At 37.3% G+C, this 16,142-nt stretch overlaps 1 protein-coding gene across 2 annotated transcripts in view; it reads right to left on the reverse strand.

Annotated features, from left to right (window-relative positions):
* The window catches only part of CNTNAP5 (contactin associated protein family member 5), a 282,878-nt gene that overhangs the window by 204,895 nt on the left and 61,841 nt on the right, over window positions 1-16,142 (reverse strand). For both annotated transcript variants that reach the window (XM_068687419.1, XM_068687420.1), the window contains exon 3: window positions 4,250-4,360. In XM_068687419.1, the coding sequence (XP_068543520.1) occupies window positions 4,250-4,360 (111 nt within the window). The remainder of the gene's footprint in view (window positions 1-4,249; window positions 4,361-16,142) is intronic.

Below are 16,142 nucleotides of genomic sequence, written 5' to 3' on the forward strand. Positions count from 1 at the left end.
ACCATCAGAGCATTGATATTTAGTGGAGAAATTCTGGCAGGTTTGTGGCACAAAACTGTTACTTTCACCACTCTCAAGAGTTTATTCTAGACATTTGCAGTGACTCTTAAGAGAAATATAGGCATGTTCTTCTTTCCTGCATTGTCTCTTTAATCAGTCTTTCTACAACAAACAGCAACAACTAGATGGTGGAAAATAGCTCATAAGTCATTAGGTGAGTTTTCCATTAAAAAAAAAAAAAAAAAAAAAAAAAAGGAAAAAAGAAAGAAAAAAGAACAAAAAAAGAAAAAAGAGAAAAAGAAAAGAGGAGAAAAGAGGAGAAAAGAGGAGAAAAGAGAGAAGAGAGAAAAAGAGAAAAAGAGAGAAAAAGAGAAAAAAGAGAAAAAGAGAAAAAGAGAAAAAAAGAGAAAAAGAGAAAAAGAGAAATTTTATCTTTGCTTTCTCTATTTTAGTTTCTATATAAGTTCTTAAACGAAGCTCATTACCACAGGTAATTTCCAGTACTAAGCTAAACATCATATCCACCGTCTACTCTATGTTGTTTGTACTTTCTCCCTCCTACTGCTATGAGAGGCAGTAAGGTAATATGCTTTCCACAGCAGTATTTTGCTTTATTATACATTGCTGTTGTCTAGTCTGAGCATGGTACAACAGGTTTATATTTTGGAAGCAAGTCAAAAGAATGATACACAATGAATGGAAATTTGGGAGATCTGCAGTGAGCTCAAGCTCTCAAATTACAGACTATAACAGCATCTCTGAACTGCATTTCACTCCAGATGAGCATATCCGTCTGTAGGAAATGTCATTCTTTAGATGCGAGCGCTGCAAAATGCAGCAATGACACCTGTTCTTAGCATCACCTCTGCAGGTTTCGTTGGTCCAGCAGTCCAGAAGCCAGACTTGCAAGAGACATTTCAGACTATGGACCCTGATTTTACAGAAGAGCAGCAATACACACATTCCCTTGGGAGAGGAGCAGTAGGGAACACCCCAAAACTCACACTTTCCCTTTCCCCATAGATTTTTTGGAAAGTAACAAAAAAGCATGTCCACAGTGTAGCAAACATTTTATGGCTCTTGGCCCCTCTACCTACTGGTGATGTTCACCCTGGTGAACATTCATCAGGGCAGGCCTAAAACAAGAATGTATAACATTAAGGCAACAACAGTAATGGCTGCCAAAGACAATGCTACTGAACATCCAAACAGATACTAGTATAACTGATTTTCTGCAGTTGGGTATAAGGAAATTGAAGAGTATCATAATTCCATCATTAATAGTGCGGTATAATCATAGAATAGACAAAACATGGCACAGATTACAGCCACTGGATCAGGCCTTTTGTTTTTTAGGTAACCTGGAAAGTGCTGATGTATGAAGATGCCACATTCCCTCTCTCAAAGGAGCAAGAGACAAAATGTGATCAAAGTCAATAAGTTTTGCACCTCACAACATCATGTCTGAGGGGCAATAGCATTTCCCCATTCTGCCAGCCAGATTCCCATTCCTTCTGCTCATTGTAAAAAGGCTATATGATCGTTCCTCAAAGGTACCATGTTTCACATTGCCTATGGGTCGTTGCAAGGGAGAGCTTCAACATGGTGAGAAGAGAATGTCCTAGTGGAGAAACAGTGCCACAGGAACATATATTGCTCATATTCTCCATGGCAACAAATCATAATGCTAGAAATACGAGAAAGAAGATCATACGGTTTCTCAGTTGGAGACCCAAATGACTCCAAGAAATATGATCAAATACTTTTTTCAAATCATTTGTACATTTTGCCATAATTGTTCCAAAAACTGCACTTAAGCCCAGTGCTATGCAATCAATGCTCCTTGATGTTCCACAGGACTGCTCAAGATGCCCATACTTATTTATAGCTTATTAATATGAAGCAAAAGGAAACGTTCATTTCCATCCTACAGTGCCTTACAAACAGCTTAACTGGCTTTACATTGTGCTACAAACTCTTGGACTTCCTGCTGATGCTAAGCGCATCCCTGCTGCACAGCTTTACTTTAATGCCCAGATCAAACAGTTCCCAGCCATACGACAAATTCCTTTTGACATTATGTATGTTTTATATTCCTATACATAATTACCTATACTGACTATTCAGGCTGAGAACTAATAGGGAGTCGAAAAAGCCCTGTTGATACAGTCACATTGTAGCAATTTTCTTATTCTTTTTCATTATTTATTTACTGTAAACAAAAAAGTTGATTAATCCCTCTCATGGATAATATATTTCACACCCCAGAATCATATTCATCTGAATTATACTAACTGCTTTACTGTTACCAGGTCAGATTTATTAGCACTTTAATTGAGCACTTTCAGCTGTTCATGTAAAGCTTTGCTTAGGTCTTTGCTGATGTTTGTTTGTTAAATGGCACATTTCTCTCCTGCAAGTCTTTCTTTAAATAGCCTATTAGTTACCTGCTACTAAATCAACTTGATGAATTAAAACTTTCTATTGATGTAGGTCTGGACTGTATTTTATAAATTCATCTTCACCTGTTGCTTTCATATTTATATTAACAAATATATCTGGCTTTTTGCCTTGAAGCGCTGTTACTTGCAATGTTTTATCAATTACAAATGAAACTAAACAAACTCATCAAAACATTCCAACACTATTAGAAATTCATGGCATAGTCTTCGTTAGCAGATATTATTTCCTCCAAAGATGTCTGTTGTATGTATTCAAGTACAAGCCAAAGAAAGTTATTTCAGCCACTATCTACCACCACTTCCTTCTCCAAATCAAGATGAAGTATCCATGTGAATACTGCTGGTACTACATCTATCTGCATGTTTCTACGAGAGTCTGTGCAACAAAAGAATTAAGCAATGTAGAATTCAGAGTTTAGATCCTTTTGTTATGTTAAGCTCCTCAGTTATCACCTAAAACTTCAAAACATGAAATAGAAGTTGCTTGAACACCTGAAACTAATTCCCTGCTTAGGGCTCAGTTTCAACATTCTCTGTCTTCCCCTTCCCATGATTTGTGCCAAAGAACAGATAGGACCTTACTGATGTGATAATGCATACCTAAAGGACTAGAATAAATTACAGCCCCGCTACATGGTAGAGCAACCTTAGCACACCTGAATAAGACCTATTTCATTTTCTACCCTTATTATCACTGTAAATTTACTTTAGATATCATTAATATAACTTTAAAATTCAGTACACCCAGAGCTTGCAATAGTATTGTCTTTGAATCTTCTTTTCTGTAGATAAAATTAGTCATTTAAGCCATTTTCAAAATCATGTAGGTATGTTTACCCAGTATCTCAGCTAGTGGCTAAAGACAAAGGCAAAGCAAACTCATATCATGCTCAATGTTTCCAACTTTCTATATGTCAAGAAGCTATCACATCACCTTTTACTTGCTGAGGAACTCTAGTTCAGTGGTTTGAGATAGTAACTCCCATCTAACACTTCTCTAACGACATCACAACTCCTTATCATTAGTGCCTTATTAGGTTTCTCAAACAGTAATGTTAGACAGACAATTCATAGAATATGTTCAAGTAGGAAAATTCTCATTTAAATTTCAATTAAAGTCTCTTAACTAGTAGTATACTTTTTAGTGTTTCTAAGAATGAAAATCATATGTAATGCCATAAGACACAGCTTTCCTCTTTTTGAGGCTCTAACTTTGGAATAAGATGAGAGCCACAACCCAGATTTATAACAAAATACCTAATGATATCCTAAATATTGCTTTTTTCCACCCCCCTAATATAAAATTTGATCCTAATAGTTTCACTTCATGTGTCAACACATTATCAGGGCAATCCTTGTTGCAAACGTCTGCAATTTTTTTTTTTCATTTATTTTTATTATTTCTGTTAAGTTGTGTAATCATTGAATTCCACTAGAACATGTACGTGTATATCTAGTTGCTACTACCTTTATTAAACAACTACATTTTAGAATGGGGTCTCAAGTCTAATGACCTTCAAGCTCTAAAAATTATGGGGAATATTATTCAAAAGCAAAATAACTACCTGAACTTCCTATAGGATGTTTCTACAAGAGGAGAGCTTCAAATTCAATAGAAGTTTTCAACAATAACAGGAATGAATTGCTCCTAAATAAAGCTCTCAAAAAAGCATAAATTAACAGCTCTACTCAACTTGGCTCTGAATGCACTGCATACAAACAGCATAAAAGTTATTCTTTATAACTGTGATTAAAAATATTTTAGGCATTTTCCACTGAAACCTTACCATCTCGCCTGTTGAGCTTTGCAAAGCTGGGACTGTGAGTACTGAAGAACTCAGAGGAACTGGTAAAGGCTGATGAAGGTAAAGTAGATACCAACGCATCATCACAATTATCTAAAAAGAGCAAAAAACAATACATAGAGAGGTCATCACATGAGCAAAAAACATGTAAACTTCTACTAGCTCAAGGTGCTTCTACTTAGTAGACAGAGACTGGAGAAGAAATTTGCATGAAATCCCTCAGAACAAAGTATGTCATGGTCGTCATCAATACATCATCAACTATGAAATTTACCTCCCAGAACAACAATCTGATGGGACTGCAACCAGATAGAAGCTGTTGTTAACAGCTAAAATCTTGAAAATGTCTTTCTTCCAGACAAAGCAATTTTATGATATACCCTACCCTTAAAAAAGATAAAACCTCCTGTTGCAAAAGCCACTAGAAGAACATAGTAATGCTATATCAGACTTTATGTAACACCTCAGGTGTTGTGTTCAGTAAAATGTTTCTCAATGGAGCAGGTACCTAAAGTAGGAGTTACAACTTACTTCTGTGTGTAAGCAACACATAAGGGATATGCCACCTGGCCTTGTGCAACATGTAAAAGTATGTTCCAAATTAGCTTGTTAGGTCAAATAAGTAGTCTGCAATGTTTTTTCCCGCATTTTGAAATCCTCATCTGAGGAGAACTTCAAGTAGCCTAGACTAACACTCCGAATGATTTTTTGGGCTCATAACATTTGAAGAAGAATGCAATTAGGCAAAGTGAGTTTTCACATTACAATGCTGTCACATACACATTAAAGACTATGGTGCAGGATTTCAATAGGGAATAGCAATTAAAACAATAAACCCACACCTCATTTTTAATTAAATTTCCCATGGAGGGGGATCTAATTACTGGAAAAGTCCTGCAGGTTAGCCAGATCTTAGACACCAGTGTGCTCTCACACTCATAGTAAATATGCAATTTGTAAGTGGTGGGGGAAGAGATGCATTAATACTTCAGGGTTACAAAAAGCAAGGAATAAAAGCAGCAACGACTTTCCAGTTCTGACAGTAAATGTAGACTCATCCAAAATTGGATGATACCTTTCCCATAAAGATCCAGATTACAACTAAGCTATTACTTGTCTTTCTGCAAAACAGCCAGAGAGTTTTGTAATCAAAATCCTCCACATTGTAAGAAGTTATCTGCTTGTCTGATCAACAGGAAAGCAACACTGTTGGCTACCTTCAGCATCCCTGTGCACTCTGGGCTGAGAGGTGAAAAACTTCCACTACATCAACAGACTTCCACCCAATTGAAAGAAAAATCAGCCTCCAACACCCCTCCAGCAGGGACCACCCCTTCATCACCCCACTCATGGAAGTAAAATCAAGGTCTACCTTAGTAACTGCAAAAAGACTCAGATGTGGGCTAACCTGCTATTGGAAATTCCTTAAGCAGACAAATTTCTCTTTACATGCAAATATGTTTGGTTTGTAATTTAAATATGTAACTGAATTTTTAAAGTGGAGAATTTCCCCTGAATAAAAAGAATTATAGAGTAAAAGTAGGTGGAAATTTTATGTGAACAATAGTGGGAAACTGTTTAAAAATTTAGCTCAGTTCTGCATTTACATACAGTTATGAGAGGTTTATGAGAGGTTTAAAAGAAAAAAAAAAAAAGAAAAAAGAATAGGCTGTTCAGGAAAAAAAAATAGTAATAAAGCAAGTATTACATGACTGGGAAAAAAGAAGAAGCTGATCTCTGCAACTCCAAAGAAATGGTTGGGAAGTACAAATTATTGGTGAAGAATGCTAAAAGAACATACAGCACATGGCCCAAAGAGTTTAAGACATAAGAAGGAACCCCTTCAATGCAGTAGATTTCCCACTATGGATTTTTATACTGATAATTACATTGCAGAAATGATCATCATGATGGAATGTAAACAATATTAAACATAAATCCATTTGATATTCTGAAAGAGCAGAATGATATATTAGTCTTCTAAATGCGTACAAAAGTAATATTCTGATGGATTAACAAATAAGAGGAGATGGCACAAGTGGAAAACTATAAATACAGACTTAATTATTGGCCCAGAAACTGGATTAAAACATCTGAATCACCAGTTTAGAATTTAAATAAGCCCTGTAATACTGGAAAGCCTCCAAACAGAGAAACATGAACAATGGACTACATATAAATTGGCAGAGAAGGTAGCCTAAGGAAACATAAGCCAGGTTGTCTGATAAGGATTTAATGCAAATCAGTGAAAGGGATGATGAGAAATTCAGCCCATGAAGAGTTAAAGAATGGCAGAGAGAGATTTTATCTAGCACATTTATCCAGAAAGCATCAAATTAAACATACCTGATACCATTTTATTAAAACACTGTAATTGAGAAGGGTGAAAATATACATTTAGTTCTAAAAGTATTTATTTAGTACTCATATCTGAATTCAAAACAGCTCTACATCAAAAGCAGTGTAAGCAATATAATTCGTAACAGGGTATTGACTGATGGACCTCAAAAAGGAATCTCAAATATGAAATCCTTTCCATCTGTTAGGTTACCATCAGCAAAAATGCCTAACGAGATCCATGAATTAGACAAATTAAGGACAAGTATGCCACTGGTGTTTTGACCATGAGGATAATTAACCAACAAAACAGATTACCGAGGTCCTGAGCAGATTCCTTATCACTTACAGCCTTTAAGTCTCAAAAAGAACTGACTGCAATGCAGAAATGTGTGTGGAGTGCAGTGCCCCTTGGTACACAAGAGGTCAGACCATAATTATTCCGTCTGGACTTGAAAATCTGCAAATTAAAATAAGCCTGTTAAATTCAGCGTCACTTGTGACCTAAACAGTGATTTAAACAAAGATGTCAAATGGCAAATACATCAGGGCACCGTACTCGCCCAGTCTTCTGCATTCTATAAAATCCAGTGAAGGGGTTGGGAACCTCTTCAAAGGAAGTTCAAGGTCCTAGCAACAGGTCTACATTAAGGTAGTAATGACATCAGTTCAGTGCTTTCAAGAGAGATAGAAGGAATAGTTTCTATGCTGTATAACTGTCCAGAAAAAATTGTGTGAGTCCAACAGTAGGAGAGTCTCCTCCAGGTGATAACAGTGTTGGTCTCCTCTTGGTCACCCTCTGAGAAAGTTTCTTTTGCCAGATTTTTCTGTGCTTGGGTATCCGAGGCAGAATTGAGTGTCATGAATATCTTTCTTAGAACTTATAAGTGGAGATATGACCAATTATTATGCATTAAAAAATATCAAGCATCTTTTAAGCTAACCTATGCTCTGGGAAGATACCACGCATAGAGTTCACAGGCTAAATCAGCAAGAATTTGCTGGTATATTTCATGTAAGTTCAGGGACTGAAATGTCTCTGAGAAGTACTTCAGCTGAAGAGGATAATCTGATTTGAAACAACACCAATGAAACTACAGCTAGCACCAAATAAACCATATTTACATTTCAAAATGCCATCACATAAATATTAAAATTGCATTACCTATCACATATGAGCTAATTTTCTCTAGTTATAGATATTCAGTCATTGTCATAAGAAGTTTTCAAGTGGTACTGAATATAGAGGTTGAATGTAAACGAGAAATTTCAATTTAAGTAATGTCTAGACTGCTGGCTCACTTCAGTTCACTGCGGTTGCCTAAGGACTACAACAACTCAGCATATCAGCCTGTGATCCACCAGTTGTCCATGACTAGAGTCACAGCAACAATCTCTGTGGGTTCTCACTGTTACCTAAAGGTATTATTGGATACCTATGGGGCACCAGCTGTCTCAGTGCTACAGCAAGTGTAACCCATTTCAGAGAAATGTATTCAGGGTGTTCCCCAGGATCTCTGTGGGATCCAGTACAGGAAGTGACAATTAGCTCATCTAACTACCAGGTGCTTTACCTTCATTTATCTGTTGCTCCAGTTCACAGACATACTCACATGGATCTCTGCTACAATGACATTTTCACACTAAATTCTGGAATCCTCAAATGGATGTCTCTAGAAAAAGACACTACGGGGAAGATTTTTTCTCCAAGTCCGCAACTAACTATAAAACATGTAATTTTAAGGCTTTAGGATATAGGAAAAGCATTAACAATTTGAAGATTGTTCAAAGAGAACTAGAGCAAATACAGACTGACTCCCTACAGATAAGTGAATAACAATTGATTGACTTCAGATTGCAAGTAAGAACAGCCTCCAAGTGAAGCTGATTCTTGAGTGGATACTCTGACAAGATGCAAGGTCACTCTTCTGCTCTTCCCTCAAAGATAATCACGCAACATCAGAGGTTGCACATAACAGCTCTACACATAAGACGTACAATTCAGGATGTAGCACAGATTTTACGCACCAAATGAAATTTCAAAGAACAGTAAAGTGCTTAGAATGCATCAGTCAACAATCCAGGTCGTATGCAGGGCAGCTCTGGCATATCCCTTATCAGACATGAAATAACAGATGGAAATAACAGATGTGAGATCTCTTTGTAAAACTTAGATGAAATATGCTATGGGTTTCAAAAGGTGGGATGTGCACACAGAGTGAGGGTCATACCTTCAGCCCTATTTCCATGAAAAGCCACAATAACACATACCCCAAGATGACAAACCTATTACAATGTTTTGTTTTTCTGATGATGCAGAAAAGACAGGTGAAGTATTTTGTGCTTATACAAGGTCAGAGATGACCTATATCAAAACTAATAGCAAAGCCAATATATGCTGATTCCCACCATACACACTTTAAGAGATATTGTCTCCCTCATTTGCTATGAGGGAAACAGGCCTTCATTCCAGTTTCTCCCAAGATTCTACTTTCTGGCTCCACTTTACAAAGCAGAAGCCTTGGCAATTCGTCAGAAAAATAACAACTTTTTTTTTCTGAGTCAATCACATTACATTTCTATGGAAAACATTGGCTTTAACAAAAATCATTCCACACTACATAATCACTTAAAACATCTGGAGAAAGAAATTCATTTACTGTCCAGTTGTTTTTTCTACAATTCCTTGCCAACCAGATAATTACAAACAAACAAACAAACAAACAAAAAAAAAAAGCATCTAATTGTACCTATAAACCACGTTCTTCATGCAAATCACATAGTGATACAGATGTTGACTTGCATTTGAGAAATGTATGTTGACCTTGACTATGCTGAGTTCTGAGAAACAGGCAATTATGCATAGCATTTACAATGTCATGCATATCATTAGAGCTGTCCTCGGCAATCTTACTTCTGAAAGGAATAAAAATATTTATATTCATTGACTTTCTTTTTCTCACTTTTGAATTTAAAAAATGATGATAAATTAACAACAGCAACAAAAAGAGAAACTCAACAACCTATTACAAAGTTGTTTTGTTTATTGTTCTTGATTCCTGTCTTGCAGCTTTAATTTCCCTCCAAGTAAAAACACAGGAAGTCTTCTCTCCCCCTTTTCCCCATATATTATAATTTTGCCAAAAACATTTACTTTAAGACAACAACATAAACATTAGTTCAGATTTTAAACACATCCAATTAGAATTTGGACACTAAAACTTTTGGGCTTCTGCAAGACATGCCAGATAATATCAACTTTACCCAACAATCCATAAAATAGTGAACTTCAGAAAAGGCCTTCTGCCCAAATATTTGAGATTCTATATTTTGTGAAGGCCTTTGACACCTGTGACAAGTATGAAAAAAATAATTTAGAAAAATGTATCCAAATCCTGGAGAGACAGGACTTCATACGCTTCTGAAAGGCACCTAATATTTTGTCAAAATTGGTTTTGCTCAGAAACTAGAAAGCACAACTTCACTAATTCTTCCAGTACATTTTATGTAAGCGTTAGTAAGTATGACATGATCTAGTTTATAACTTGCTGCAGCTAAATGTTATCTCAAGCTTTAAGAAACTACTTGGAATTTAGATTTCTGATTAGAGGGCATCACACTAACGTTTCTATCACCCTCTTTTGAGGGGGATCAGTCTCTGAACACACACAGGGTTGTCACCAGCCATGACTTCGATGGGTTAACAATCTTGGTGTGCTGCTTGAAGAGTCAGTGGGACAAAACACATCGATTTCCACTTGTGAAGGACATCCAGAAAGGTCACTAACATTTCCTTAATTAAAGCTTTGATGAAGAGGACACAATCAGGGAAAGATCACCAGTCCTTGGGCTCCATGGATTTCCCATAGTTCGGATTTGAACTGGTTTTAGTAATGCTGTATCCTGAGACAAATGTGCAGAAAATCTTCGACTGTGAAGCTTGTGTTACTTCTACATCTTATACTGCTAGTCTCTTATTGGTATGATAAGTACCATACTTACACCAATGATACCTACACCAATAAATGAAAAGTCCTTGAAAAGCCAAAGAAAGACTCTGGTCTACATTGCAGCAACCACAAGTATCATGAAATAGTAGGAAATAGTGCAAGACAGTAGCAGCCAGAGCTAGCCTTGTGCTAGTGCAGCTGAAGAAAGGGTACACAAGCACACAAGCTATTACAGAGAAAAGAATGCTGCTCTTTGCAAAATATATGAATTGCAGAAGAAGGAAGAGAATTTTATCCCACAAACTGGTGTGGGTAGGCCTCATAATAGAGTCTGAAGGAATTCAGAAGCAGATAAGTGGCGTGCCTCCTGCATCATCCCAAGGTAATAAAAGGCTTTTCAAGAAAAGATAACTGCCTACTGTAGGTGCTTCTCCCCAAGTACACAGGGACTGCCACAACAGCAAAGAACTCCTGGATTAGACCTGGCTTAGAGGTCTCTGCCAAACCAGGCCCAAGTCCTGCAGCAAGGGCAGGAGTGCTTGTCACCAGCTGTGCAAACCCTTGTCTGTACCAGAATCCCCAAGGTTCAGAGGTAGTTTAACAAGTGCTTCACAAAATCATACAGGCCTTTTGTCCACAGCTTGCTATTTAAATATGTTTATATTTATTTTATGTTACATGAAGGAGATTTCAGGGTAAATAAGAGGCCTTGTAGCTTCCTCTTGGAGGCCTTACTTAGAATTTAAAGGTATTTTACTTAAGTGTGACTTTTGTTGCCAAGATATAATTTTATTCATTATTAAAATACCAGCAGAGATACAGATGGTGCTGAAGTTAAATTGTGTGCATCATTTTGATTGCAACTGTAAATTGTCTCTGTACTGGGATTTGACGCTGAAAAGATTCACTGGTATTTATAGGCTCAATAAAACTCTTCTTAGCATTACCCATTTAGTGGCATACTTTGTTTTAAAGACATAAAACATGCATTTTGTACAATGCCTACAACAGTGCTCAGAAGTGACAACTGATGTCTTACACTTCATCTATTTTTCTTCCTCCTTCTGTAGCTACAGCTCTTCGTAAAGATCAGAAATAAGTATTTGGATATTACTGTAAAAATTAAACTTCCATCTTTACAATCCAAGCAGGTCTCTGTGTATAGGAGTAGAAGCTTCTGTAAACTGCTGGGGGAGAATAACACACAGACACACAAAAGAAACAGTAGATGCACAAACAGCATACCTACAGATTTGGAGAGAATGAGAGATGATATCCATGTCATGAGTCCCCACACAAAGCATCTCACTGGGCCTACCTCATGTTACTAGGCTTTACTACCATAGATATCTTAGTAAGTGATTCTGGGGAAGATGAAGACAGAAAAATATTTTTCTGTAAAGCAAAATTCCCTTCCCCCCCGCCTTCCCCCCCCCCCCCCCTTCCTAGAGACTGGCTATGCTCACACACACAGCTGTGAACTCCATCTGTTAGCTGATAGGCATGGCATATTTTTCGAGATATAAGGCACTAGAGAAAGTACTTAACAACACAACAGTGTTCCTGTTTCTTGCCTTGCTATAGTGCAAGTAAACAACAATAGTTTAGATAATCATGAACTCTTCCCAAATGACTGTAAATTACATAAGTGTTCTTTAATATGTCTGTAAAGCTTGACATAAAAGTATTAGTCAGAGTATTTATAAAACATCCTTTTATGATCCATTTTTCAGTCTTAAAAAAGTGGTCAAGCTTGGTTTTGAATAATGCAAGGTTCTCTCAAAAAACTCTGATTAAATAGTTGCTCTTATGTATTTATTTACACTGAAACGAGCATGTCTGTAGTCCAACTCCCACTCACATAATGAAGTAGGAATTGAGGAACAACGCAATCATGACACTTGGGCTTACAAAGCCAAACTGAAAATTTCAAAGAATCATCAATGCAACTCCAGTGAACAGAAGAAATGCAGAAGCAATGCTTTCTTTGGAGAGAGTCAGAAACATCTGACAAAAGTTACCATCAAAAATTAAAAAAAAAAAAAAAAAAAATCTTAAGTTTCAGCAACAGATGTTCTAAGATTCCAACATATCATAGCCCATGCAGTTTAGGTGATACACAAAGTCTGCATCTGCAGAATGAAGGTACTATTCATTTCATTGTATACTATACACTCTTCACTAGATCAGACTTTTTTTTTTTTCATTTAAAACAGAAAAGGATCGCCTAGTGCCAATAAACATCAAATCCGTCAGAGAAATCTGCTGAATATGAGGATAGCCGGATCCTCAATTAACAAAATCATTGTTATTTTATATGGAAGGAAAGAAAAAAAAAAAAACAAAACACATAAAACGGATGCTGTGACTCACTTGTGAACACTCATATTCCAATGAGCAAACCTGCAAAAGCATATCATTGCCCAAAGCTGTGATTTACTCTCAGCAGGTGTAACAGCAGTTGCCAGGGGTTCTTACTACTTTCTACTCACAGAAAGTAATTCTTCTTCAGCCTACTTGCCTTTTTCATTAGCATTTGTGAAACGCTGTTAATTAAGAGTGCTCTGTCTTTGATCTGGGATGAGAAAGCTACAAAGCTGATCCAGCAGATGGAACAGGTTTTGTATCTGAAGTCTGTCCTTTTAACATGTGATACACTTTAGTGGACAGACACCGTAAGTGGCCCAGCCAGTGACTGAAGAGATATATCCAGAGGTTGCATTCCTCTACAGGAAAACAGATGAGATTTTGTCAGCACAGGGCAGTATTTCCTACATTACAAAAAAAACAGAATCCAAGAACACAGAAACCCTTTGTCATAGCCACACAGCATCACAAATATCTTTTTTAGCCTCGCCTACATAAGACTCATTAGTTGTGCATTTTAATGAAATAGCCACTGCATTTCAGCAATCAACACTGTCTTTTATTCTCAGAAGTTTTGACAGAACTCACAGAAATACAAAAGTTTACAGTTATAAAGCATCTATACAACCTTCAAAAGCATCAGGTCACAACTGAAAACAGAGTTCAGGACTCCACCAATTAAAATATGGATACAAAAAACAATGTTTTAAAATACCATAATACATACAATTAAAACACTGTATTTGTTGAACAGAAATGTTAATGCACCTGCACTCAACAGCAAGCTGCCAGCCTCATTACTAGAGGAAAAATACACGAAAGATCAGAGGCAGCTGAACTGAGTTCAGTATAGACACACACACAACCTAAAATTAAAATGCAGAGGGGGTAATGCAGATTTTCTGCTGATGTAACTCACCATTAAGATTGTTCAGGAATTCATTGGTGAGCAGTTTTATCCAAGTTATCTAAATACAATTATTTAAATAGGAGTGTAAATACCTGTTTCAATGAGAATAAAGTTTGGTGGTGGGGGGCAGGAGAGCAAAAAAGGCTTTCTGTAGAGCTACAGCAGCAAATAAGTTTGCATGCTGAGAGGAACATGAAAACCAATTCAGGAAATGCAAGTGCTTTATTTGGAGGGGGTGACAGGAGTGGACTTGGGGGGAGATTAAGAACCATTTCCTAGCCCAATTTGGAAAGACTTTCAGTGATTTAAGAAGAAAGATCTTGAATTCACCACCTGATATCCAACCCAGGGACAGAAATATAGTTCTATTTCTCCAGACTGCCTGAATCTTTCATGCAGATTAGCGTTTATACTATTCCTCACACACTTAGTGACCTTCACATTGACCATTCATACAGCAGCACTGCTGCAAACTTCAATGGAGCATCTCAACACCAACTGCTTATCCAGCATCACACCTGTCATCAGAGACATATAAGCACGGACCCTTAAGTGAGGCTCCCTTTACCTCACAGTGCCTTTGCAGAAGTACACTACGAGGGGTACATTAGAGAACAAAAATCAGGATCCAGTTACCATGGCAAGCTTCCGTTTGCAGATTCACTCTTGGCCCTGATGAATGGAATAAATGTAAAGGGAACTTAAGGCAGAGTTTGCCATTCATTAATCTCGTTTCCTTGCACTTCCCAAGCAAGTACGCTGGTTCCCAAGGGTTCCCATACTCCCAGTTTCCATGCAGTGCTACAGTTCCCCCCACACCTTGGAGCAAGATCCATAAGTATCTGCATCAGCATGATATCCCATTCACATTCTCCCTCTTCCTAATCTAAACACCAGTTCAGAATGGCAATGAATTTGGGTACCCTCCATCACATGAGAAACCTTATCAGATCTCAGCTTGCTTAAGTGAGATTTTTCTGTTCTGGTTTTTCTACAGACCTCTACTGAAAAGGGTTCATTCACTCAGGCAAAGACTTTCAAACAATTCCATACCTTTGTCTGGTAAGGTTATTTTGCATAGATCTAAATTTATAGCCTCTATCTCTAAGCAAACAACAGAAGCAACAACAAAAGCCACGGAATGCTGATGAGTTTCAGAGGCATACCCAGGTAACGATGCATAGCAATTTAAAAGCCATCAATAACCTAGAGGTTGTCCCTTGAATTTTCAAATCAATCATGGTCAAGTGAGTTCAATTTTTACTTTTCCTTTGTATCTTTGATGAACTCATGGATAAAATTGATTAAAGAGGGGGGGGGGGGGGGGAAATACAGAGCATGGGGTTCACTAAACATTTTCTATTCTGAAGAAAACCTCTTCAAATTGTGTAACATGCAAGATGGCATACTGAAAACCAATTATAACTCTGAGAATTTCCGTACATCCCATAAGGCTGAGAGAATGTTCAATTTGCAGTCTGTGAGCAAGGATGAAGGTAGTAGTAAGTGCCCATGTACCACTGCATTTAAATGTAATGTCATTTCAAGGGATGATAAGTAATCATTTCATGTCTCAATAACCTCCAACAAAAGCACCTTATTTAGCCCCAAAATACCCATTTTTAAGACTTCTGTGCAAGTTAATGGTTTAGATAAGGAACTGGATTGAAAAAAAAAAGTTAAAAATTCCCATTCTTAGTCAAGGTGAATGCAGCTTTGATGTCAGTTTAAAGATGAAAATTTTCTGCCAGACATTTCTTAGGGCAGCATATTCTCTCCATCAGTGGCATTTTTAGTGCCATTGAAGGGGGAAAAAAAGCAACAGAGATCTATTAAATTGAACATGTTGTCAAGTAAACAAAAGAGTTTTTATGCAGGTTTGGATTTTTGTCTCTAACATTTCATGATTACTTTGGGGATCAGTATTGAGACTCATGTGCTATGGTCTTTGCTTACAACCTTAAGCTCCACTGGGCTCCAATACCTTGCCCTGAACAAGATCCATGACACTAAGTGGTCGCAGCACTCAGCCTTATGCTCACTGCAGGTCTGGTTCATGATTTTAGACTCACCTCAGCAGTTCTGTCATTGAGTTTTCTGTTATGTATAAGTTATTAATCAACCTTTGAGTTTCTTTCAACACCCTTGGATGATAAACAAGTATGCCAGAAAACAGTAGCAAACACAAGGACAGAGAAGTCCCTAACAAGCAGTCCTCATAGACTGAGGCACACCATGAGGGTGATGGCAGCATCATCTTTCCACCACTATCAAATACTAGAGCTGCTAGGGGGTGTGGAGGATGTGATAT

This window comes from Anas acuta, chromosome 6 (assembly GCF_963932015.1).
Source record: "Anas acuta chromosome 6, bAnaAcu1.1, whole genome shotgun sequence".
In the NCBI taxonomy this organism is placed as follows: Eukaryota; Metazoa; Chordata; class Aves; order Anseriformes; family Anatidae; genus Anas; species Anas acuta.